This window comes from Dermacentor variabilis, chromosome 3, assembly GCF_050947875.1.
Source record: "Dermacentor variabilis isolate Ectoservices chromosome 3, ASM5094787v1, whole genome shotgun sequence".
NCBI classification, from domain to species: Eukaryota; Metazoa; Arthropoda; class Arachnida; order Ixodida; family Ixodidae; genus Dermacentor; species Dermacentor variabilis.
In genome coordinates, this window is record NC_134570.1 from 201,698,201 (window position 1) to 201,725,340 (window position 27,140).

General features: G+C 52.1%; 2 protein-coding genes across 2 annotated transcripts in view; both read right to left on the minus strand.

The window, feature by feature from the left end:
• Positions 1-18,922, minus strand: part of LOC142574391 (putative oxidoreductase TM_0325) — a 144,329-nt gene extending 125,407 nt beyond the window's left edge. Inside the window, exon 1 of the mRNA XM_075683485.1 lies at positions 18,827-18,922. The gene's annotated coding sequence lies outside the window, so the exon portion shown is untranslated. The remainder of the gene's footprint in view (positions 1-18,826) is intronic.
• Positions 8,225-13,117, minus strand: LOC142574990 (uncharacterized). Its single transcript, XM_075683966.1, has 2 exons — positions 12,557-13,117; positions 8,225-8,311 (listed from the first exon to the last, which is right to left on the minus strand). The coding sequence occupies exons 1-2, from the start codon at positions 13,115-13,117 to the stop codon at positions 8,225-8,227; spliced, it is 648 nt and encodes a 215-aa protein (XP_075540081.1).
• Positions 18,923-27,140: the final 8,218 nt, after the last annotated feature.

Below are 27,140 nucleotides of genomic sequence, written 5' to 3' on the forward strand. Positions count from 1 at the left end.
CTAATCGGTCCTATTCTTCCTTCATCGACGTTAATTCGCCTTAATCACCCTAATCGACCCTTCATCCACCTTATTCAAAAGTTATCCCTAATACGCCTTTATCATTGTTCATGAAATTTAATCCTCCTTTATACATTATAATCCACCTTAATCTCCTTAATCCATCCTAATGGGTCTAAATGCTCCTTCATTAACCCTAATTCACCTTATTACACCTTAATCGACCTTAATCCAGCCAAATCCACCCTAAAGCACCTAAGTCCTTGTTCATTAACCTTAATCCACTTTAATCCTCTTTGACACACCTTAATCCGCCATAATACACCAAAATCAACTTTACTCCTCCCTGATCCAATTTAATTCAATCACAAATTTATTATTAATCAGCTTGGCTAATCATGAATCTCTTATACAGGACTGTTCATGCTTTGGGTCGCTTCTGGCGTTCCTTCCTGGGTCACGTGATATTTCATGCTCACAACACGACCTTCCAACATTGATGTAAATGCTTTCGTCTTAAAGCAAAAAAAAAACGCATTGTTGACGAGCTAGCGTTCATCACCTGCAATACTACGGGTATACTTGCCACTAATTTTTTCAGGACCTGCATTCATTCTATGTCTCACGCACACATCGACGTAAGCTGAAAATAATAGCTCTTCTACAACCAGCTATTTAAATTTTCCTGAATACAGGCAACGGATCCTAACAATCGCGAACAGTGCGATGGAGAGGCTGTATCTTCGCACATAAATGTTCATCTCGGAAAGCGGAAACTATAGCTCTGCATTTGCGACTGAATAACAACAGTTGGCGACGTGCGAGGTGATGGAGTCCCTGCAGAATATTAAACACACTGAGGACTACCCCATTTTTATGTAACGCACAAACTGCCGCAGCAAAAACGCTGGTGAGCAGGCCGGAGAAATAAAAAATGTGCAGCATTAGGGGATGCTTTGATAAGAGCAATAAGAAAGACACCTCACCTCGTAAACAACACTGTTCTTTGTCGGAACAAAGTTATTGCGGCCACTGTTATGCAGCCACTGCTTCCTGTGCAAGCCATCACGCCTTCCGTGTGGTATCCGAAAAACTGCATAACCATCTGCGAGCTACTTGCTGCAGTTGTATGCGCAACAACACGGCAGAGCGCTAGCACAGAGAGCAGGAAACACAGCGTACAACTTTCGCTACACCGAGATAAAGCGCTGATGCCAGCTGAGCTGAAGAGAAAGATGGCGTGGACGAAAAATAAAAACAAGAAAAACGCAAGATCAGCACGTTTCCAAGAGCAACTGCAGGAAGGCCAATCGTCGTGTAGAAAAACGGGCGCAAGAGCGCTTCCCGCGGGGGGAGGGGGGAGGTGATGCACTAGGGGCGAGGAGGAGGCGAGGATGTCGCACGGGCGGCGGCAGAGTTCAAAGAGTGGCGGTACTCTCAAAGGAGGAAATAACTTTATTGAGTCCTGAGGGACCCCTCTCCACCCACTCTTGGTTTAGTGGCCGGCAGAGGTCGCGGGCCACACCCACGTTGGGACGAGAAGCCCATGAGCATCCGCCCTTACGTGAGCCCTCTTGACTGCCCGGAGCTGGGTCTGGTGGTAGTCGCTTCGCAGGGCGTCCACCCAATCTTCTTCTTTACTGAACACGGTGCCGCTTAACGCGGGGCATTGCCAGAGCATGTGCGCTAGCAACATTTCGCAACAATCCGGACATTGCGGCTCTACCTCTGGTGAATAAAGGCTCAGTCTGCCTCTCGAGGGGAAGGATCCTGTCTGAAGCATTCTGAACATCGATGACTGTGGTTTAGTGAGCTTAGCGTGGGGGAGGGGGAAGGTCCTCCTCAACAGCTGATAGTGCGTTGTTATTTTGTTGAAGGTGAGCAGCTGGTCTAGGTGCTCCCCTCCCTCCCCGCCGCTTCGCTCGCCACGATCGCTGCTGTGCGTGAGTCCTCGCGCGCGGCCGTGCGCCCGCTCGTTGGCATTGGGAAAGTCGGGGTGCACGTCTGCCCCCATGTGGGCCGGAAACAATTTGACGATGTGATGACCAGCGGCTCCTTCTTTGCTGAGGATGGCCGCCGCTTCCCGCGATATCGAGCCCAACGCGAATGCTCTGGCCGCCGATCGCGAATCTGTGTACACACAAGGACCTTCGGGGACTCTCATTGCCATGCCACCTGCTCGGCCACTTCGGACGCTACCCCCTTGACCGATGCCGCGTCAACGATCATCCCATCCCAGCGTATCGAGACGGCCACGTACCGGTCGCTGCGCCCGTACTGGGCTGCGTCTACAAATGCCGCCAGTCTCGGACAGTTGGCGGCCAACTTCAGCAGTGCTCGGGCCCTCGCCTTTCGGCGCCCCTCGCTGAATTGCGGGTGGACGTTTCTCGGAAGCGGTTCTACCTTGAAAGCGCTCCTGAAAGCCGCGCTGAGCGCGACCTTGCGTCTCTCAAATTATCGAGGTATTTTAGTGCGCGTAAACTTACGGTCAGACCGCCCGTCCTGGAGCCGTGATGAACCTTGGTACATTTCGCGCAGGCGGGATTGCTAGTTGGTTCATTGCGTTCTTGCATGGCTTGCCGCCGCATCTACACCATGGCCGCCTCATCGCGTTCTTCGTGGCAAATGCAGCATGGGGATCCAGCTCGTTTCTGGCGCTTTGTCAGGAACGTTGTGTTCGTCTACATCGACGCATCCAATGTAGAGACGCGCGAAGCGTCTTGAAGATGCTGTACTACTGCGGAGGTGGTGGTGGTAAACATTTATTGCTTGAGCCTTTTTACAACATTACTTGTGAGGGGGCTCAGGAGCGCGTAGGGTGTCCGGGAGTTTGTGGCCCTCGGCGACCCTCAGAGCCCAGTCCACCAGCCGTATTTGGTCGGCTGGGTTGGAGCTAGACACCGCGGTCTCCCATTCCTCGACGTCGGTGAGTTGCCACTCAGAGGGTGGCTGGAGCTCAGGGCATAAGAACTTAATGTGATGGAAGTTAGCTCTAGGCGCGCCGCAGAGCGTACATTCCTGTTGATATAGGCCTGTACGAACCAGGGCGAGAAAAGCTGGAGAAAGAAAAGTTTGTGCCTGAAGCTGGCGCCAGGTACTTTGTTGGAATTTTGTTAAGTATTTATCTGGGGGAGGATATCTCAACCGCATTTCGCGGTAGTGGAGGGTGATCTCGTGATATTCGACCAGTCGGTCTCTGGCGTTATCCAGGTCATCGGACGGCGTGGCTCGGTTGACGGCTACTCGAGCGATAGAATGGGCCATCTCATTGCCTGGATGGCCTGCGTGCGCGGGCACCCAGATGAGCTTAATTGGTCTGAGGGGGGTCTGATGATTGAGAATTTTCAGTGCCGGTTCATGAACTCGGCCTTTCGAGTAGTTGCGGATTGCACTTTTGGAATCACTAAGGATAACCTCTGCAGCGGTGGTTGAGATGGCCAGCGCTATGGCAGCCTCCTCCGCCTATATGGACGTGCGCGCCTGTATTGTGGCAGCTGTGATGTAACCAAGTTGATGGGACACTGCACTTACGGCATAGGCTGGTCTCTGTGGGTAACTAGCGGCGTCGACACACACAGCGAGGTGGTCGTGTTCGTGTTTCTGTAGAGGGCTTTTGCCCTAGTCTGCCTGCGTGCCTCGTGGTGCACGGGGTGCATGTTTTTAGGCAGAGGGAGAATAGTGATGCAGTTTTGTATGTCCGATGGTAAAGGACATGTCTGATGGGCCTTGTAAGTCGGGATTAGTCCTAGTTTGTCCGGGATGTGCCGACCTGTGGTGGTAGAGGACAGCCTCTCAATTTGGGCTGTGCGATGGGCTTCCGTGAGCTCATCAAATGTGTTATGTACCCCCCTGCGAAGGCGGCGCTCGTTTGGCGTGTGCCTGGGGAGGTTAAGTGCAGTCTTATACGCTTGACCTATAAGTGCATCCACTTTTACCGTTTCCGTCCGGTTGAGATGTAGGTATGGGAGCGAGTATAGTACTCTGCTTATGACAAAAGCCTGCACTAACTTTCTCAAGTCAGGCTCTCTCATCCCATTGTGTCTATTGCCTATCCGCTTAATCAGGCGCATAGTGTGGTGTACTGTGGTGGTGAGTTTGTTCAAGGTCGCCGTATGTCTGCCGTTGTTCTGCATGACCATGCCAAGCACTCGTAGCTGTGTGACCTCTGGAATGGAATACGTCTTCATGTGGATACGGATGCTGGGGTTTGGAGTTGGGTCTGTGCGACTCTTCGGGGGGTGAAGAACAAGAAGTTCCGACTTGGTGGGGGAGCACGCGAGACCTATTGTCATAGCCCGCTCCACGACCACATCGGCCCCTGCTTGTAAGGTCGCCTCCATGTCGCCTATGCTGCCTGTAGTCGTCCACAAGGTAATATCATTTGCATACAGGGAGTGCGAGAGGTTGGGAATATTTGCCAGGTCTCTGGCCATGGGAATCAGAGTAAGGTTGAAGAGGAGTGGCGAGAGCACTGACCCTTGCGGTGTGCCTCTGCTACCCAGTTGGACCTTGTCTGTTGTCAGTTCTCCCACAGTAAAGACCGCAGTCCTGGCCTGTAGGAAAGCTGTGACATAGGTGTGAGTTCTCCCGCCTACGTGTAGATCGGATAAGGCATTCAGCACTGCGGTATGTTCCACACTGTCAAAGGCCTTGGTCAAGTCGAGTGCTAGTATGGCTCTTGTGCGTTTGGCATGCCGGGGGTGCAGGACCTCTTCAGAGAGCTGAAGCATGACGTCTTGCGTGGATAGATGCCCGCGGAAGCCAATCATAGTGTGAGGGAAGAGATTATGTGTTTGCATATGCTGTTGGAGTCTTTCTAGTATGACATGTTCGAAGAGCTTACCTAGACATGAAGTGAGTGAAATCGGACGTAATTTTTTTAGATCTAGCGGCTTGCCTGGCTTGGGAATAAAGGTTATCTTTGCATGGGTCCACTGTGGTGGGAGGGTTCCTGCGGCCCAGTGCGAGTTAAAAAGTTGGGTTATCGCCTGTATCGACCTGTCATCAAGGTTTCGAAGGGCTTTGTTCGTGATGTTATCCTGCCCTGGAGCGGATGTGGTTCTGAGCTTATGTAAGGCTGCGCGGACATCCCAGACAGTGATGTCTGCATCTAGTTCTGGATTGTCCTGGTCGGTGTAAGTAGGTAAGGGGACCCTTGTGCGGTCCGCCAGATATAGGGTTTGCAGAGAGTACAGTAGTGCTTTGTCTTCCGCTGGGTTGCTGTGCAGCAGCCGCGAAAGATTCTTGCGCTATTGGATCTTGTTATTTTTGGGGTTTAGCAGGCATCGCAGGAATGACCACGTGTCCTTTAGGCCTAAATTCGCACTCATGCGGTCGCAGAGCTGCCCCCACTGTTGGCGTGTTAGGTGTGTTGCATGCTCTTCTATTTCCCTGACAAGGGCCGCGATTCGGGTTTTGAGTTTGCGATTGTGCTTATTTGCTAGCCAGCGTTTCTGTAAACTGTTGTGTGCCTCCCACATGTGTAATAGCCTACTGTCTGCGAGTTCTGAGTCTGACGCGGTTGGTACCTGGGTTGTGGCCATTGTGGTATCTGCCATTAGTTGCTGCACCCACGTGTCCAGGTTATCGATGGTTTCAGGTGCGGCTGCTCTAATCCTTCGAAACCTGTCCCAGTCAGTGATGGCGACTTGGCGGCGTTGTGTCTTGGAGAGCGTACGTGTAGGGATGTACTACGGATGCTAAGGATGAAGTGGTCACTGCCCAATGAGTTGAGCGTATTGAGCCATGTACCATTCGGTATGTGCTTAGTGAGAGTAAGGTCCGGGTTTGTGTTATGTTGGACACTGTTGCCGATCCTTGTGGGAAAATTAAGATCGTTGAGGAGCGAGAGCCCCTCATTTTGGATGAGCGTCCATAGCGTGGTACCCTTCCGGCAGTTCTTTCTGTATCCCCAGGCAGTGTGGTTTGCGTTGAAGTCGCCCACTATTACTAATGAGTTCCTTCCGCAAATGTCTAAGGTTTTACGTATCGCCGTTACTAGCGGGGATGCAGGGCCCTTGGGGCGGCTGTAGATGTTGAGCACAAACAGACTGGTGTCGTGTCTGTGTTGGGGAAGAAGTTCTATGAGCACTCCATCAATGTCCGGAATATCAAGTGGATGGAGCGTAGCTGTATAATTTCGGTGTACCAAAGTGGCTACCCTGCTGGAGGTCGCATTGGCTATCTCGAAAGGTGTGTAATTAAGGAGCTTTGCGGGCCCTTGTGTTTCCTGAAGTGCTATGATTGTGGGCGTTTGATCTGTGGGCAGGGATTGTAGGTGGAGTTGGAGGTTGCTGCGCTTAGCCCTGTAACTCCGGCAGTTCCACTGCCATACCACGGCCCCGTTAGGCCGTGCTGCCATGATTTTGACTGTGGAGGGACGCGGCTACGGAGGCCGAGGTTGTAGAATTTGAAGCTAGCAGCCCATTGAGCTGAGTTTGTATCTGAGACACGGTTGCTTCCTGGGTGCCCTGCCGTTTCTCGAGCGCCGTGAGTCTATTAGCTATATTTGCCATCCAGGCGGAATTGTCTTTCTGCATGGCCACGAGGCTTTGTTGCATGCCTTGGATAGCTTTTGCAAAGTCTGTCATGGGAGTGTTCCCGTTTTGGGAGTTTTCTCCGCTACCGTCAGTCTGCGCACGGCGCTTCTGGGGGGGATTCCTGGTGGGGGACGTTGCTTGTGACGGAAGGTTAGATGCCTGCGGCGCAGAGGGGGGTCTGACAGAGGGAGCCCTAGCGGCGGGTGGGGGATTAGGAGAGTCGGTTCTGCGCGTATGCATGTCGCGCTTAAGCAGTGATCGAATTTGTTCACGTAGTTCGGCGATTTCGGCACTTTGTTTCTGAAGCTGGGCCCTGAACTCCTTATTTTCCCGTTCGAGAGACGGAGACCGCGGCCCCCAGCTCACCTGTTTCGTGGACTGAATCTCCGTCCCAGGTAGAGGAGGGTAGGAGGTGGAGCGGCTCCTGGTCCGGCCGCGCCCGGTGGTGGATCGGGACCTGGACCTGGACTGCGTCCTGGAGCGAGAGGCCCTGGCCGACTTCTTCTGGGGGTCCGAGAGCAGCATCGTGCGACTGCGGGAGCTGCGTTGTTGGGTGGAGTCGGGGGTAGCCTTTTTCTCGATCAAAGTCACCTTGACGGTAGCGGGTGGAGACTTTGTCTTGCCGGTGCGGTCAAACCGCACCTTACACTTTTTGCACCCCGTGAAATGCGCCTCTCCACAGAGGATGCACTTGGCGTTACAGGTGGGTGGTTCGACGAGTTGATGCTCTACTCCGCATCGCGGGCAGCGGTTGCTCTTGGGGTGCGGACACACGTCCACTCTGTGCCCTGCCCTCCAGCAGTTGTGGCATGCCTCCACTTTGGCCTTGAAATGGTGGCAGGCATATAGAGTCCCATAGAAGTTCAGCTGCTTCGAGAACGCTTGCACATTGATGAAGGTGATTAAGATAGACTTGGTTTTGCCCAGAGGTCTTGCGTCAGTGATCGTGTACTGGGAGCTCTTATTCATAGCTACCAAATCTTGGATGATTTCTTCTGGATTTTGATTGTATAGTGCATTGTAAATTATGCCACGTACCGCATTGTCAGGGGCGGCCACGTAAGCGCGGAGTGAATATTGCACGGTGTCTAGTATCAAAGAGTCCACAGCCACATACCTCTTCGTTCGGTCCTCCGCAGGGGTACTGATCGTGGACGAGTTGTTGAATGGGTTCAGGCGCAGTTTGTCCAGCTGCCGGGCGGTGTTATAGTCAATGCGGGCGTTTGCGCACACGAGTGGGAGAAGCACTCCGCCGTTGCACTGTCGCACGCACAGTCCGCCGCCGGGTCGGAATATGACCTTGAGGTCCGTTTTGGGTAGCTTGGGTAGAGGAGCGTGCCTTTTTGGCTTGCCGGAAGTCAGCGGAGCCGTCGGCGGGGTGGTTGAACTAGAAGAACTGCCGGTAGAACCAGCCGATGGCGCCGGGAGCGGTCTCGGCGCCAGGTGTTGGAGCTTGGAGTAGGCAGCCTTCCGGGCTTCAAAGGCCCTCTGCCACCTTGGGTCACTTGCGAACTCCTCTGGGGTGATATTTTCTCCCTCGACACAGTAAGCCATCTCCAAGGACGGCTCCATGGCGCTGAGCGGAGTCGGAACAGACGCCGGTAGGCCAAGACCTAACCGGCTGTCGGGGCGAGGCGCTCGTTGCGTTAGGCGTAAAGTAGGCCTATAGCGCGGCGGCCGCCGCGTCAGATAGAAAAGCGCTTCTCGCGCACAAGGTCCGGTCGGAAAGTTCCGAAGAAAGGTGAAGACGGGTGCCGGGCACCTGCACTGACCTTCGGGGACCGGTTTCAGGCCATTTACGGTGAAATATCCGCTATCTCGGTGAAAAATTCTCGGAGCCGATGTAAGGTGCGTCCGCTCTGCTCCGCCGCTGGTGGCGTTCCCCCTACTGCGGATGCTCACTAGAGAATATTGACCCTGAACACAACTTTGGTTTTCGCCCGCCATCGCGGCTTATAGTACTCTTAGTCATCCCGCGAAAGCGTAAGTGATTGTGCTGAAAATGATGAGCAAAATGAGAACAAGGTATAAGTGAGAGCCCGCGATTCAAGACAAGTCCAATTGTCGAAGCGTTGGCTCCCGTTTTTACCTTGTTCCCGTTTCGCTCGTCGACTTGAATTCCCATCTCCCGTCTTCTCCGTGTTTCCTCTGTGCTGTTGAAATGTGTCTGCAATTTACATGCTTATTACGCGTTGCTGGTCTGCGTCGCATTTGCCTGCTGCGCCGTCGTTCACGTTTGCGCTCTGAAAGCTGGGTCAGGAAAGATGTGTTCGGCTTTCCTCTACTTAGCTTAACGTACTATACAGCCATCGTTCGTGTTAGAGCACGTATTCAAGTGCCCGACGGCTACACAATGCATTGGTATTCTCGCAGAACCTCAAATCACATGCGCAACAGGAATAACCCACGTCGCACGCTCATAGAAACGCCCGTCAAGTCGCCTTTCATAAGCGAGCAATGCGCTTGGCTGCCTAAACACAACATGGTACAGCTGGGAGATCAACAGTTGCGTAGGGTTCGTCAATATTCGCCACATTCGCATCGCTAACGCTTTGCCCCCTTGTGCACGCATCGTCTGCAGAGGCGCTAATTAATAGCTGCTAATAACAAAATTAGGCAATTACCAGTTCTGCGGCTTTGCCAAGATAATTTTGAGAGTATGCGCTAGGTATATATAGTCAATTTATGCCAACTGATATTTCATTACAGTTGTCCTTTAAAGCATTTTTTCGTTTTAATAGTGTAAATGTAGATGATTAGTAGCTTTTTAAGCGATAATGAACAATTACAAAAATTGCTCACAGAGAAGGCCCGTAGGGATACATAGAAATTGCATGGGTAAGCTTATAATAGGAGTGGGCAAACTAGAAATTCGGATGTAGGCCAACCTAAATTTAGGAGTGGGCAAACATAAATTTGGGTGTGGGCCAACTAGAAATTTGACGGTGAGTCAAATGAAGTACGGGGGTAGGCGAACTTAATTATGGGGTTATGCTTACGCTTATTTAGACAAATAGAGTGAAGCTTGTGGATATTTTCTGCAACTAAAGACAGTAGTTTTATCGGCCGTATAAACTCCGTAAACATTCGCTTACTAAATTAACAAGCATGATGTCACGCGCGCAAAGCTAAATGGAGAAACATCGCACTCGATGAGCGTGGACAGTCGCTGTCAGAACGCTGGCGTGAGGAGGAGAAGCAGTAGCAGCGAGTGAATTGACCTTCGCGCTGCCTCCCGCTTGAACGCGAACCAAACGGGGAGGACACAGCGCATACGAAGCTATGAGCCCTCGGCGCACCTACACTCTTTAGTCATCGCAGATCGATTTCAAGGTAGGGCTCCCTCGGCCGCACTCAGCCGCGTCATATGCAATCACCGATGGAGTAGAATGCCTTCATGGTGCTTTGCGCGTTCTGGAATACGGCGTGTATCCTGTCCGCCTCCCACGCTTGCACGTGCGAGATCAAGCCACCATCCTCGGCTCACCTTCACGCGCTTTCACTCGCACCTGCGCGATACGGCGCGAAGCCACGCGTTCATCCCACTTGGGCTTTATACAGAACATCGCGGGGACGGCGACACCGGAAATGTGCCTGCAGTGTCTATATCAGATTTATCGCAATAAAAACGAAAAATGATACAAGCGAATATCACATGACAGCCATTGTAACACGATTCAACGACTTCTGAGCGCGTTTGCAGCTATCGCTTCCGCGAAGTCGAGCCTTATGTTAAACTGCACATGCTCGCGCTGTGCAGTATGGAGTACCAATACCAACACGAAGCTTCATTCTATCCTAAATGTTTGAAGGCCCTCCAAAACTCCTCGCTATCACGTAACACTATGGTGGAAATATACACAGTTTTAAAGCGAAACCTTTACTCGCTGCGAACTTGTGATTTCGCCGTGGCCGGGCTCCGAGGAGGCACATGACGTCACACCGCATTCCTCGTCGTTGCGCTCGCCTCCGCTCGCTTCGCCAGCTGCGTCGCATGCCTGATAACATGTCGAAGGAATGAAAAGGAGAGCTCGCGTGCGCTGCAACTACAGTTGAGGCGGCAGTATGGACGGCGACAATTCTGATAGGCAGGAGGAGGCTTGGAATCGAGGTCGGAACTAGATGAAGAGCAAATAAATCGCCCAGGAAACAGACGAACAGCGCGCCGAACGACTGGCTAAACGCCACAACATAGCTAGACAACCAGGACCTGGACTTGCAATTAAGATTAACCAAGGCTAACCATGCTATGCCTTAGCTTTCGCTACGTATATCGCTACGACTCGCTCTGCTATCTTTCCACCTTTCCGCCACGCCACGCGTACCGCTTACTTTTATTTTGTTTTTGCCTGTACGCGGCGCGTTCTGTTTGTTTTTTTCTTAACGCGCACGTGAACTACGGCGCACAACGACCCCGCTCGCACTACGCCGCGTATTGGCATTGCTTGCGAGCTGGCGCGTGGTGCGCCGTGGGCTATGCCATGGCACGCACGCAGTCTTGCCCGTACTTATACCAGCATGTGCCGGGACATCAGTGAGCGAGTGAGTGAAGCAACTTTGTTATGAATGCTTGCAGAACGGTTAGCCTTCCCCTGTTAGGGAGGTGTCACCGTGACGCGGCGATGACGTCTTCGCGGCGTGTGGTGCCTCTACTTCGGCCGCGCCGCACTACTCCCTTTGGTCGACTGCGCCTGCCCCTCTTTTGGAGTGGCATCCTCCCTCCGGTTTCGCTCGGTCGTTGCCTTTCGAGGGCCGCCGAGATCTGCTGGACAGCCTGGGCTTGGACATTTTGATCATAGCACCTTGTTGCGGCCTCTAGCCGCGGCGGAATTGTTGTTATCGTTGCAGCTTCGTGCGGATTCTTAGCACCGTCCCAAAGGCTGTGAGCTGCAGTGGCTCTTTCCTTTCGGCACACACAACACAGGTCACTTACATAAACACTTGGACACACGTGCCTCATCATCACCGGAGTGAATAGCGACCCTGTTTGAAGCTGTCGGCATAAACCCGCTTCCTTACGGGTCCAGCCCGGATGAGGTGGCGGCATAGTCCTTCTCGTTAGTCTGTACCACTTAACAATTTCGTTGTAGGAAGTCATTTTGTCCTTGGTTTCCCACCACGACGGGTCGACCGCAGTGGCAGCGGCACGGTTGGTTAGTCCTCGCACCGACGCGTTCGCCGTCTCGTTGTGGTTTGCGTTGCTGCGATCCGACACATCCCTGCTCATGTGGGCCGGAAACCACATCATCACCACACACCGATTTTCACTCGCGAGATCGACCGCACGCAACACACGCGCGGCTTCACTACTCACCCTTGCTCTGGCGTAATTTCTCACTGCCGTCCTAGAATCACAGAGCACAGTCGTGCACTCGGAGTCGGCGATGGCCAGGGTAATGGTCACCTCCTCGGCTCGATGTACCCCTCGTGTCCGCACACTCGCCGCTGTTTTCGTTGCACCGGTCGATGCCCCGACGACTGCAGCGGCGAATGCTTTTCTGTCATGTGGATATTCTGCCGCGTCCACAAACACGGCACCCGTGTCTTTGGCATGGAGATCGATGAGCGCCTTGGCCCTCGCCGCCCGCCGCTCTTTGTGGAAATCAGGATTCATCTTTCTTGGCACCGGACATACCCGTAAACGTTTACTAATTGATTGCGGTACAGGCACTTCTGTATTTTCGTGTCCCCCTTCCTTTGGCCCCAAAGCCTAGGTCACACAGCACCTGCCTGCCCGTTATTGTTTCCGATAGCCGCGCGAGCTGAGCGGTTCTCAGCGCCTCGGCGATTTCCTCCGGGGTGTTATGCACTCCCAGGGCTAGGAACTTGTCTGTGCTTGTGCAGTCGATAAGTCCGAGTGCAGCCTTTTACGCTTTGCGTACGAGCGCATTGATCTTATTTCGCTCGCACTGCCTCCATTTGTGGAAAGCAGCAACGTACGTAATGTGGCTTATAGCGAAGGATTCCACTAGCCGGGTGAGGCTTTCTTCCTTCATGCCTGCTGTTCTGTGGGACACCCTCTTGATGAGGCGAATGGCCGTGGTGACTTTGGCCGCAAGACGGTTGACCGTCTCGCCGTTGACTCGTTTTCGCTCAATCAGCAACCCCAGCACTCGGATCTTCTCGACATCTGGGATCGTGTGACCACCGCTCGTCTTGATCTTTATTGTCTCTTGCTCTCTCGCAGGTTCGTTGTCTGTCGTGTTCCTAGCTGCTATTTTCAAAGGAATCACCAACAGCTCAGACTTGCTTGGGGCGCAGACGAGCCCAGACCCGTCCAGCTGCTCCTCGATAGCGTCAACCGCCTCTTGCAATGTATTCTCGAGGTGTCTGTCGCTTCCTCCTGGAACCCAGAGCGTTATGTCGTCGGCATAGATGGTGTGTCGGACCCGCGCGACTCGCGAGAGGCGCTCGGCCACCCCTATCACTACAAGGTTGAAAAGTATTGGCTCGATGACCGAGCCCCGGGGGGTCCCGACACTGCCGAGCTTCTTTGAGAGCCGCAGGTCACCGGCGATGATTTCGGTAGTCCGCTCCGTCAATAAATCCTTGATGTAGGCATATGTTCTCTTGCCCATGTTTAGCCGTGAGACTTGGGCCAGGATCGCAGAGTGTCTCACTTTGTCAAAAGCACTATGCAGGTTAAAACCCAAAATTGCTCGCTTGTCTTTCGTGTTGGTAGTGTCACCGAGGATTTCATTTTTTAGTTGTATCATTGCGTCCTGAGTTGCGAGCTTGTTTCGGAACCTGATGACGGTGTTTGGGTAAAGCCCCGAATCTTGCAGGTACCTCTGCCACCTGTTCATGAGTACATGCTCCAACGCTTTGCCCACACAGGACGAAAGCGATATCGGCCAGAGGTTCTCAATGTTGGGTGGCTTGCCCGGCTTGGGAATCATGATTGTCATTGCTGCTTTCCACTGCTGGGGTAGTGACCCGGCTCGCCAGCAAGTGTTGAAGTATGCCGTGAGGTTCTCGATGGCCGCTTCGTCAAGATTTTCAGCGCTCTGTTCGTAACGCGGTCAGGACCAGCGGCGGACTTGCTGTTGAGATCGTGCAGCGCAACCCAAGCTTACTTTCCATACTTCGACGTCTCGATCTAGCCACTCGTTTGCTTCGCCTAAGTAGTCCGGGTGCGTTTCTGTGGGAGTGACCGGCAGGTACTTGTCGTCGAGGCGTTTTTTCACTTCGTCTTCTCCGCGCTCGGTCAGCGCCCTGTGGATGATCTTGTCATGGTTGTGGTGCTGGTGAGACTTGGTCGTGGTCGGATCCAAAAGATGCCTCAGCATACTCCACGTCTCTACGCAGTGCATCTGGCCGTCCGCTGCGTTACATACCTCATTCCATTGCTGAGTGGATATCACTCTGCTGTGGGACTCGATTTCGCGGTTGAGTTCGGCGACCTTCTTGCGTAGCTTTCTGTTTGTCTGCTGCGTCTTCCACCTCGACAGGAAGGACTGCTTGGCTGCGATCGGGTGGGCCAGGTGGCTGTCGACCCTGTGGACACGCTCGTCCGTCTCGACTTTTCGGTGGCCTTTTCTACCTTGTTTACAATCTCGGTTGACCATCCTCAATGTCTGTAATTTTGGTCTGCTCCTCGGGTAACAATCCTCGAAACGCGTCCCAATCAGTAAATCTATGTTTCCGAAAGCTTCTGCAGACTTCGTCGTTACCACCTAGTGGGACAGCGACCTCCACAATGTAATAATAATCATTGCCCAATTCGTAGCCCGTGTTTCGCCATTCAAAGTCCGCCATACCGCCGCCGTTACCCCTGAGGAAAGAGAGATAGGGCGTTGTGTCTCAAGTGATCGAGTTGCCGATTCTTGTCGGGTATGCTGGGTCGGTGATTAGATCTAGTCCCAAGTCGGTAGCATCTTGCATTGTGCCCCTGCCCTTTGCCAATGTTTTGGGGTAACCCCAGGCTTGATTCGGCGCGTTAAAGTCCCCGCAGATTACCAGCCTGTTGTCGGGCCCTGCGACGCGGCACACTTTGAGTAACAGTGCTTTGAATGTCTGCTTTCCGTGTTACGGGCTAATGTACAGGTTTATTAGAAAAGTGCTTTCCTTCTGCTTTTTCCCAGTAACCACCTCTACCATGGTGTGCTCGATTGTGCTTTTGCTCAACAACTGCTCAACAACGTGCTCGATTGTGCTTTTGCTTAAGAACGACGCACGTGATGCCTTTTCTCACCAAGGTGCAAACACCCCTACCGTTACTTCCGGCCGCGGCCCGGAGGCTTGTCGGTCTCGAGTGGGACCGGTAACCGGAGAGCTTGACTTCCTCAATGAGGGTCTCTTGCAACATGATGGTATCTGGCTTTCTTCATACTTGTTTTAAGTGTTAATAATAGCCTTTTCTCAGCAAAACCGTCGGAATTCCAATGCCAGACCAGGAGGCCTTTCACTGCTTGTTGTGGTTGCGGTGGTTGATTTCTTATTCAGGTTTGCTGAAAGTTAGCCATTTGCATCGCCAAATTCTGTACTGTCGTAGTCAATTGCTGGCACGTATGTCCAATCGCTATGAAACGGTCGGTGATTGTCTTGGTGAATGTCGTGCGAATATACTCTTCAAAGATGTTGAGCCTATACTCAAGGTTGTCTACCCTATCGCTGAGTCTCCGCTCTTTAAGATTTTCTATTGCCCTTCTCTTGGGTGCCGGTCCCGCCGCGGCCGCGTTCTCTGTCCTCGGGTTCACCGCTACTTCTGGTTCATCCTCGGTCATTGCCATCTGCTCTGACGGTGGCGATAACTGCTGTGCCTGCTGCTGCTGTAGCTGGACCATGATCATTCTCTTGATCTCTGCCATTTCCTTATTGATCTTATTGACTGTCGCCTCTAGTTCAGTGTTCTTCTTCCGCAACGCCTCGTTTGCTTCTCTTAGCGCCTTCATTGCCTCACTTTCGTCTTTAAATTTCCCTCCGCCACTTTGCAACGGCAGTGACTGCTGCTGCTGTCGCTGCTGCTGTTGCTGCTGTGTCTGCTCCTCTTTCTTGGTTGCCCCCAACTTTACTGCGTCTGCCCAGGCGACTCTGTCTTTGGATTGGGATCGGCGGTGGCGGATCATGCTTCTGTTTCGACTTTCGCTGTTCCTGCGCGAGCGTGACTCATGGCGACCAGCTGTGCCGCTCGCTCCTGCTGAAGTCAGTAACGATGGAAACTCTCCGAGTGCTAGTTGGTGCTGTACGCGCTGTTCCGCCATTTTGCGCTCCCACTTCCTTTTCGTTACACACGAAGGGAGTTTTGTATTTGTTCTTGCATTCTCTATCGGCCGTTGGGTGTTGTCCCCCACATAAGGGGTTACACTCATAGCCATCGACACGGTTATTGGCCACACAATCTAAGCACACTTTCATATTGGGGTTAGGACAAACGTCTCTTCTGTGGACTATTTTGCCGCACTGTTTTCAGACATCGAAATGCTTGCGGTACAGACTGCCCCTCGTTAACACAGGGCCACAATATACATAACTTGGGACCTTTTGGCCTTCAAAAACTACAATTACGGTAGTCGTATTGCCAATTCTTTGCGCCCCTCTTGCTAATGGATTTCTTGAGTTAACAACGTTCCGGTCAATCTCCGCCGGAGCATCTTCGATGGGAATGCCTCGAATAATCCCCTTGACCGTACCGTATGGTGTAGTTTGGTACACGCCTACCTCGTGTATCTTGTCCCCGATGCGGATGGCCTGAATCTTGGCATAGGACAAAGCATACCCCTTATCGGGGGTACTCACCACCATGATATTCTGGTGTAGGTTGGGGCAGAAGGTATCCGCCGCACCACCTTCTCTCGAAAGCCTCGCCGTCGCCATGATGGCCGAGGCAACGATCCCAGTCTGCGTTCTTGCGATGTTTAGGCCTCCCCGCGGCCTCACGATCACTTTGGCGTCCTCTCTCGGCAGCATGTCTGGCATTCTCGCTGCCCTTGCTGTCGATGCGATGACTTTTCTGTTGACGTGGTCTCTTTTTTTAGGCATCGACTGGCGAGTGGCGAGTGGTGGAGCCCTCGCTCGCCGGGGCTCTTATGCGCTGGCCCACTTGCCACCAGGCGATCGCAGTGTGGAACAAATATCTTCCCCTTACACCTCGACGCACATCTGGCCGGGGCCGGGGCCAGGGCTCAGTGTCGTCGGAGACGTGGCCGTCTCCATCTCGGACGCCATGTCGTATTGTTCCACGCCGGGGTCAGGCCCTATCCCGGCTGCCGCGAAGCAAGCCTAGGCTTAGCTCACCACCGCACCGTCGCCGACGAACAAGTTCCAGAAAACAGCGAGATACTTGCCTTTCGTTGAAAGTTGGGTATCGGGCGATTCCCAGCGCCTTAACAAATACACTAGTAACAACGAAACGGCGATTTGAGTGAAAAGGCACTGTCAAATCGGTCATCGAATACGGAGCCAGTGCCAGCGTTCAACTAGAGAATCACTTCGTCTTCCTTTCTGCAGGGACATAAAAAATGTCCACTTCCAACATAACAGATCTTTTGCCTCGCTTTATTGTCTTCGTTTCCGAAAACAAAGATTTTTCGCATAACGTGGCGTGATACACGCTCACCAAATGAACAAAAGTGTAATGTGCATGACATATACATGAGTACTAAACACAAAAATTCACAGACAGTGAAATAACAAAAAGAAACGCTAGAAAACGCGAAGGCCGTTTCATGTACACAAACATATACAAAAACTAGATTTTTATATAACGCCCTCAAAACCAAAATGTAGACGAGCTTCTGATATAAGCACTAAGATATTGCACAAAACTGGACGACGTGCATGACATACTCATCACAAGTAAAGAAAGAGAAAACTCACTGGTAATGGCAAAAACAATGGCACGCAATCTACCTCAAGAATGGAATAAAATGCTAAGATTGTTTGATTGACAGCCACACACAAAAAAAACAAGAGCTTACAGCTAAACCTGCACGAAAGTATATGAAATGCATGACATGTTCATTACTACTGAACAAAATGGAAAACGACATGGCAAAACAAAACTAAAACTGTACTAAAAACTTAAATACACATAATTACATTATTTTGCGCTTGGCCACAACTTGAGTAACGGTGGTAAGGGGGAATAGGAGGCAGTCGGCTTTTGCAGCAGCACATAAAAAAACATTCGCAGAACGGCCTATTCCTCAATCAAAGACCAGGTAAAATAAGCCAACAACATGACTCTTCTTTCACCCAGAATACAATGCTTAGCAGTAAAATACGACCCTTAAGGCACTAGTCTGTACCTACTGGGCACTCCTGTGTGTAATAAACACGGACTACAAAAATCTCAATTTATGACACTTGCAATGTTCATGCTTTTCAGAAGAAAAAGAAAGCGTATCATGCCTGCACATGAAGGTTTTTTGAGCGGTTTTCCCATCGGCAATTAGATTATACACAAACACGAACAGTAATTTTTTCAGCTCTTAGTACGTTTGTAGAACCTGACACGAAGAAAAAGCACTGAGGGCGGAACGGAAAGCTAAGCAAGTTACTGAAGTTGCACAATGAGACTTGGCACAGAAAAGCAGAACTCATAGACAAGGTGGCAATGAGGAGGAACATCTGTTTGTCGCCTTTCTCTACCGGTAAGAGGGAAGTGTATACCCCAATCAAGGCTCAACGTCGTCCGGAGGCTCATAGAGCACACACATGGAGAGGGATGTGTTCGTGTACTCTTAGCGTCAAATGAAACGTGAACAGCGGAGTCCGTGGCCCAAGCATAAGTGAAGGCATAGTGCGCGCTGTCCAGTCATCACCAATGACAAGCGCGCACATCCGGTTTGGCCACACGGCGCTCATTTGGGAGTCAAACAAATGGCCAAAGGCGCTGGGCACGCCTACGCCGGCCACCGTCGTGGCTGCCAGCGATAGCTCGCTGCGCAAGTTTGCCGAATGAAAGAATGAATGTGGCGCACAAGCCACAAACCGAATCTCCAATGATGACGGTGCAAACTGCACTACGCACACCGTTGTTCGCGCCGATGCACTTATGGTTTCGGCGAACTGTGCGACAATACTCGCCGTGAACTGGAAATTTTAGCTTCTCTTTTTTTATTTTCTCCCTTTCAAATGTAACAACCAGAACAGAAGCGAAAATATCTCACTATAGTGAGATCGCGCGGTGCGGCCAAAGCGGAAGTACATGCCTGTCAATGGTGATGACTGGACAATGTGCACTATACCTTCACTTATGCTTTGCCCACGCGCTCCGCAGCTCACGTTTCGTTTGACGCTGATAGTACATCCGCCTTCTGATGTCCTTGGGTCTGCGCGCTCACCTGTTGTATTTAGTCACCTGGAACAACCTTGCAGGGTTTGTTTTTGAGGTATTCGTGCACCACCGCACGATGCGCGAGCGGTGCGAGTCGCGAAACGGGTGAAACATTGCGGAGCACAAGCACACAGCTATCGAGGATCAGGAAACTGACGAAACTTCCCACGCCGGTCTACGAACAGCAGCGCACGCTGCCCGATAACAGCAGATAACGAAACACGAGACGTCATGCAGCAGGCTAAGCCGGCAGCGGGCCGCCGGGAGCGCGCGGAGACAGTCGAAGGTGAGCGCGTTGCCAGATATAGCAAGGAGAGAGGAGTTGAGAGGAGGGGCGAAAGGGCACGCTTGCTGCATCGGCGAGCGCGCCCATGTAGGCGGTCGTGCAAGGGAAGTGGATTTGCTTTCCCGCCCTCCCTATGGATGGCGCCAATTACCTCGGCCACCGGAGCGGCCTAGTTTCCTAGGCCGGACGTAGTGGGAAATTAGAGCTGACGCGGCGAGCAACGATGGATGAAAGAAGCCGCGACAGCGAAGCGGCGTGAGGAAGAGAGCGGATAGGAGGCCGAAGTGGAAGTGGCGGAACCACGAGGCAGAAAACGGAGGAGAGTATGGCGAAAGGGTGAGAAAACAGGAGTGTCTGTAGCCACCAGGCATGCGGGGACAGCGCTCACGTGGGCTTCGGATCCATTGAGCATGCGCTAATTCGCCTGCTGCGCCACTGCCGCTGGAGAATGTGCTCCGCGGAAGCCACTCATTGCCATGTTCAGCGAATCAATCCGTGGAAATGCTTTGTCTGCTGCTTCTGCTAAACGAGATGCCCGAGCAAAGGCTCAGCGCCACCGCCGAAAGCACCCATCGTTCTGAATCAAATTCTTTGGCACAATATATCGCGAATTCAAAACACATAGACCAAGTTAAATGTATCTGGTAGCAACGCTTCCATAGAAGCCTATACGTTCAAGACATGGCGCTTCATAGGGCTTGCGACATCTGTGCGACGAGAGAACACTTCCGGCGGAAGAAAAAAAAGTCTATTTTGTGCCATTTCAATTAAAAACAGAATTGAGGTCACTTTCTATCTCAAAGTAACAAAATTTGCTTTTGGTTGCCTGCCATTAGAGATGTATTTTCGAATGCCCAGCAATAAGACTGCATGAGCGTTTCGAGCCTTCATCGCGGTAAGAGATGCAACAAGATATCAGCGCTACGGATATCGAAATCGCATGCCTGCATGAACATCGTTTATTTGGAGTGCGACGAAAGCTTTGGGTGTTCAGTGCTCGTCGTATTTTCAGACGCCAAGCCCGCGGACCAGCACAACCGCATGAAAACAGCCAAAATAAACAATGATCTGGCGGTCGTAACTCACTACTTTGACTAGACATCGTAAATTATTAAAACTTTAATTATGGTGATCTTGTTTAAAAAGACGTCGGCAATTATCACACGATTGTAATCTCTGTCGCATTTCTAAATATTAGCCAATTATCTTCATATTATTGTTATCACATCGGCGATTCGGAGGAGGGAAGACGGCTAGGGCGCAGCGGTTGGACCTTGTCGGCTGCTTGGAACCAGGTTCACGAGCACTCTACCAAGACGCTTCTGGTCTTCTCAATGGCTGGTCGTCTCCCGACAACCACGTGACGAGAACCGTGCGAGGAAGATGGCTGGGATGTGAAGTCACGGGCTTGACGGGCGCCTGGACCCAGGCTCGCAGCGGCCTCCACCCAGAGATAGGTGTCTCCCCGACGACCCGTGGCGTCTCTTCGATTGTGTGAAGCAGCAGGCGGCGTTTCGACAACCAGAAAGCTGCAGGACTCAGCATCCTTCAGCGTCTTCGAATGTCACTACTACTCTCTCTTCGTCGTCGGGATCTTTTACAGAAGCTTACGCCCGGTTAACTTCTTTTTCTTCCAACATTTTTTGAAAGCGTTTGTGGCCTAGTAACTGGAACTTTCAGATTATCGTGATAGTGTTGAGCCTTAATGATTTAAGCCATAGGGTTTGTTGCATACTCCGTTATTCTGCTTGAATTCGGTAGCACGTTTAGTGAACTGACGTTCAGGTTTTGTCCGAGCACTGTTTGGTGCTTGTTATTATAAAGTGTGCTCTTTCTGTGGTTGTTAATTTGCAGCTGAACTTGTTCATTTCTGACACCGAGGCAGCGCCTCTGGTATTAAAACAATTCAAGAAACAATTCGCTACAATTAGGTGTCTTATTTGTATGCCACAGGCTTGAAGTTCTTATTATCTTGGTTGTTTTTAATTTTCTTTCCTTTGTGAGAACCATCGACTTGCTTTCCTCGACGCATATTCTCAGAAGTGTTTCTTCGTCACCGAGGCTCACAAAAGTTAACGTACAAATAACTGAGTGGGCAAGACGGCAACGTAGGCAGCATGACTGACGGTTGGCCCGTTTGCGCTTCGCAGGTTTTCCTTATCATCCGTCCTTATGCTGTGCCTGCCTCCTGCTCAGACGGCAATCACCGTTTCTACAACTCTGGAACGCCTGGAATACACCGAAGAATGCCACGTTTGTGCGGGTATTATCTCAGATGGTTGCCCAGCATCGGAGCTCGCTGTCTGCAAGGAATACTCATCGACACTGGCACCAGTTCCTGAGACTATATCTACTGGCCGCAAGCTCGTCACTTGTGGGCAAGAGAGCACCGTAGGCAGTATGATTCACGCTTGGCCCGTTTGCGCTTCGCAGGTATGTAAACGATATTCTTTATATCCTAAAAAAGCGGCAATCCGTAATTGCTGTTGCTCCCTTGCCCACAAGTGTTTTATGAAATTGCCTGTGACTGTTTTTTGTTAATGTTTCTACTACCATGCTCCGGTGATGTGGAAACAAAGCCCGGGCCTGACACTCGTTCGGCATCATTGCTTTCCTTGGGAGACTTACCCGATGATCCCGCAGAACAAATGCGGGTTCTTTTTCATTTACTGAAAGATTTGCATACTCGTTTTGTCATATCAGCAAAAAGTCAGGCCGCACTGTCCGCTGACATAAAATCAATAAAAGGCAGTCAGAAAGGTACTGAAACGAAGATTGGCAACATTCACGATAGATTGGATAAACTCGAAGAAAAAACTAAATTGTTCGACAATATGTCTGAAGAACATAACGGAGTACGCCATAGACAAGAAGGTGCTACCGCCAGGCATGACTCTTCGGAAGCTCGTCTAGACGACTTAGAAGATAGGTCGCGTCGCGACAACTTAATTTTTCGAGGTATACCTTACTCTCCTGTATCGTGGGAGCAGTCTGAAGCACGTGTCAAATCTGCCCTTCTTTGTGTTGCGGATAATTTGCCTGTTGATGCTATCGATCGTGCGCATCGTATCTGACCTTTCGCCGCCAACAAGTGCAGCCCCCATTTTTGTGAAGTTTTCAAACTATGACGTTAAACAAAAAGTTTTGACTGCACGTAAAAAGCTGAAAGAAAATAACATCGCAATGAGCGAAGCTATTTCACCCGCAACTCGTCGTATACGCTCGGAACTTGCTGATTTGGCCAAAAGTCGATCGGAAACGCAGCCCTATCAGCCTAGGTACAATACCCTTATGATGAATAAAAAGCATTGCGTGTACACTGCAGAAGCAGACAGCGTCGATGAACGTAAGCAATTTGCTTCATCTGATAACCACCGTACAAATGCCAGCGCAACTAAAGGTGCGCCAAGCTAGAGGTGCGCGAGGGGCCGTGTGCAAGATCAGTTACACACATGTGTACTCTTTACTAATGTTCGAAGTCTGTCTAATAAGCGTGACCTTTTAAACTCTGCTATTGATACTTGCAATGCACGCATTTTCGTATTAACAGAAACCTGGCTTCGGCCAGAGGTAATGGATCATGAACTTTTTTCGTCAGTTATCAAATTTTCTGTATATCGCTATGATCGAGAGTCGCGGACAGACGGAGGTGTATTGCCCGCCATCTCGAAAGAAATCCCATCGTACCGCATCCACATTCCAAGTGAGTTGGAAACCGTTTGGGTTGACGCTCAATTTCCCAAGCAAAAAATATTTATTGGTGTCTGTTACCGCCCCCCTTGTCACAATTCCATTTTCGTTAACGAACTGCACAATGTAATTAATTCTGTGGTGTGTCGATTCCCGAGGTTACCGCTTTTCTTATTGGGATCTTTTTAATGTTTCGTGGGACTGTGAGCCACCTGCGCTGAATCCGCCTTCTTCGGTCGGAAGATATTTTTTGAATATGTGCGCTGTATTTTCTTTAACACAATTGATAACGAGATCAATTGGAATCGCTGAATCAAACGCAAACATTCTTTATCTCGTACTAGCAACACACCCTGAGTAAGTTTCTCACGTCACTCACCTGCCCAGTATAAGTGACCACTCCATTCTATCATTTCGCATTAACCTCTCGCGTCCAAACTGCAAAACCAGAAAGTTATAAAAGATTATAAAAATGTGAATTTCGAACTAATCAACCAGGAACGTTGCACTTTCCTTGACTGTTTTCCCGATGGTTTTGAAGAGCGAATGGTACAATGACACGTGGATTTATTTTTATTTAAGGTTCAAGAATTAACAAATAAATACATTCCTACTCGTACGATAATTGCAAATACTGATGCACCATCGTACAACCGCCACATAAAACGTTTGTCGAATAAGAAAAAAACGCATATATCGCTCAGCAATACAGTCCCCAGATGACGGCCGCTGGGCAGCCTATGAACAAGCTTCCGCTGTGTACATGGCAGCCATAAAGAATGCTAAAGATAGTTTTCTAAATGACACGTTACCTTCAATGCTCACATCCGGTCCCAAAAAGTTCTGGCGCGTGTTTCATCCTAAAAGTGATAGCGCAATCAGTCTTGTTGATTCTGCAGGGAATACTATGCTTGATGCGCAGTGTGCCCGTGTCTTTGTCCGCAACTTCTCTTCAACAACTGAAACAATGCCTCCTCGTGTTAAAGCTTTAGAATTTATAGTAATGTCTCCCATTATAATTGACGGCAATGGCGTGGTCAAAGCAATAAAAAAAAATTTAAACCCACCGTGGTTGCTCAGCGGCTATGGTGTTGGGCTGCTGAGCACGAGGTCGCGGGATCGAATCCCGGCCACAGTCGCCGCATTTCGATGGGGGCGAAATACTAAAACACCCGTGTACTCATATTTAGGGATATGTTAAACAACACCAGGTGGTCGAAATTTCCGCAGTCCTCCACTATGGCCTGCGTCATAGTCAGAAAGTGGTTTTAGCACGTAAAACCCCATAACCTCAACTGGGTCCATTAATCCTAGATTTCCTATAAGTACAGTCTGTTACTCATCAATTATATGAACAAAAATTTTTCAACAGTCTCTAGAGAACAGTTCCCTCACCACTGACTAGAAGATCGGCAGGGTGGTTCCGCTTCACAAGTCAGGTAATAAGAACTCTTCCGTCCCGCGGCGCCTGGCGGAGCCTTCCGAGGAGCACCGCGCCACGCACTTGCCGCGGCCCTCTCTTCGCGGCCCGGTATACCAGCGGTTCGAGTCAACCACAGGCGCAACATCGTGGTCGCCGACACTACCACCCAGGAGTGCCTAGAGGGGTTGCTTAAGCTCGCCCAGCTGCATGCGATCCCTGTGACTGCCTGACTACCGGCCGAGCGCGGCAACAGCACCGGCTTCCTGCATGGTGTGAGCGGGCTGCCTGCAGAAACGGACCTACTGGGAGCCATCGAGTCCAGCATCCCTGTGCCGTCAGCAACGATGGACGGGAGCACCGTCACTATACGTTTCGCGGGACCGGTCCCCCTGAAGCACGTACGCCTCTGCAAGATCGGCTTCCGGGTGAGGCCAGCCAGGCCCCGCCCAGTACAGTGCCAACAGTGCGGCAGCTTTGGGCACGTCCTGGAGTCCTGTCAGTGGCCGACCGACTGCATCTCCTGTGGCAAAAGGCACGCGGCGAACATCTCCTGTCAGGCCGTACGCTGCAGGAACTGCAGGGGCTCGCACAGGGCTGACACTCCTCCTTCACACAAGTGGCAGGAAGAACGCAAGGTAGCCACAATCATGGCTTCCTCCACCTCGCCATTGTCGAGGCGTGCTGTCAGGGCAGCAGTCCGCGAGGAGCAGCTGCCGCAGCAGTCCTCACCTCCGGCGAGGTCCTATGCCAGCAGGCTGAAGGGCCCCAGCCCGGCACCGAGGCCTCCGGTACCAGCCTCTCGTGCCTCCCACCGCCACGAGACACAGGACACTGCCGCGCCTCCTGCCCAGACTACCCTGGATCAGGTGGTATCGAACCTGCTGCTCATCCTGGAAGCAGTCAGCACAATGCCGCCAGCTGACCACCCACTCCGACCCATCTGCCTGCAGGCAGTGGCTTGCCATGACAAAGCGAACCACCATGGCTGATCAGCCAACAGCAAGAAAAGGTCGCCGCAGCCCGAGTGTTCTCCAGTGGAACACTAACTCTCTGCGGCGGCGACACGCAGACCTTTCCCTGCATATCCTGCAGAGCGACTGCGACATGCTTGCTCTGCAGGAGGTGTACGCGATGGCCGAGGACCTACGACTCCCGGGATACACCGGTTACTCAGGCGGCACCACCTGCACGACACGTGGCTGCACGGACGCGCCGTGCCTGGACGACGCCCACCAGCCCGGCAAGCCACGGACATCCATCTATGTTCAGTGCAATCTGGCGCACGCTGTGGTTCCAGTGGCCGACGTCGTAGGAGGCCCTCTGGAGTGTTGTGCTGTCACGGTGCGTCTCGGCAGCCAAGACATAACCGTGGCGAGAATATACATACGACCAGGAAAGCCATGGGACTCCTCCATCCTTGACCAGCTGGCTTTACGCCTCGGGAGGCAGGCAGTCCTGTGTGGCGATTTCAACGCCCACCACACAGACTGGGGAAGTCGCAGCTACTCCAGCCGAGGCAGAAGCCTCCGCGACGCCATCAGCAGAGCCGGACTTGTGATCTTGAACAGCGGAGGACCCACCTATGTCTGCCGAGGGGTGAACTTGGCCGTCGATCTCCCCCTCACCACAGAACAGTGCTCCTACTCCTAGGACACAACTCCGGACACTTGGTTTCGGACCACTTCCCCATTCTGATCACTGCTGTACATGGAAAGAAGCCAAAGACCAAAACGTTCCACGTCATAGACTGGTCTCTGTTTAGGAAGGACTGCAATGAGGCGGCCGATCGCTGTGACTTTCTAGATGCCATCGCGGAGTGCGCCCAGGCGGCTACCGTTCAGTGTTCTGCGCCACCGGACACCCCAGCCCCGGATCTCCGCCTACTCAATCTCCGCGGCTCCAGGCGCCGCACGGAGCGCAGAGCAATTCCGACAGGGAAGGCAGAGCACTGGACTGAATACAGACGGGTGGATGCTTGCTGTAGAAGACAGGCCCGGCGCAGGAGGAATCAGAGCTGGGTGAGCCTTTGCTCCAGCATCAAGGACCGTTCAAGGGGCCCCCTAGCCTGGCGACTACTCAAGTCACTCACCAGCAAGAGGGCGAGCCGTCAACCCGTCCTCGCTGTGGCCATCTCGATAATAATCAGCGAAGAGGCCCTCGCGGAACTTCTGGCGGACCGGTTCGCCCCTCCCGTGCCACAGAGTGCAGCCATCTTACCTGTCGGACACCACCCTGCTTGGACATCCAGCCAGGTCGCTGCCCTCTGCCAAGAGCCACTTGCCCTGCACGAGCTCCAGGCGGCTCTGAGGCGAGGAAAACGCCGCAGCGCACCAGGAGAAGACGGTGTAACGCCACAGATGCTCCGTAACCTGGGCATCAGCGAGCAACAGCACCTGCCCGAGTGCTTCAATGAGATTTGGCAGTCAGGGCAGGTGCCAGAGGCATGGTGCACAGCCATTGTGGCACCCATCCTCAAGGCCAGAAAACTGGCTAGGGAGCTGTCATCCTATCGACCGGTCTCTCTCACCTCCGCTGCCTGCAAGGTGATGGAGGCCATGGCTCTGGCACAACTGGAAAGGGTGGCCCGTGCTCGCGGCTTCCTGGCCGACCAACAGACGAGCTTCCGGCGGTGGTGGTGCACTGCGGACTCCATCGCTGATATTGGTGTCCACCCTGGAGGACGCCAAGGCCGGCGGGGACCTCGTGATGCTCTTGCTGATCGACGTACAGGGTGCCTTCGACAGCCTCCCTCACTCAGTTGTCCAGCAGGGCCTGGACCTCCTCGGCATCTGCGGCCACCTGCGGGAGTTCCTCTCGTCGTTCCTGCACAACCGCACCCTCAGGGTACGTGTGGGTCAATCGAAGAGTACCCCCCTTCCAGTCGCTGCAGGCGTGCCACAGGGGTCACTGGTGAGCCCCCTT

What these genes read in the sequence shown, in the direction of transcription:
- LOC142574990 (XM_075683966.1), bottom strand. Translation starts at nt 13,117, where the DNA reads ATGGGCAAGAGAACATATGCCTACATCAAGGATTTATTGACGGAGCGG. An exon ending in CCATTCGCCTCATCAAGAGG is followed by an intron (nt 8,312 to 12,556) that starts GTGTCCCACAGA and finishes CGGTCCCCGAAG; the next exon opens with GTCAGTGCAGGTGCCCGGCA.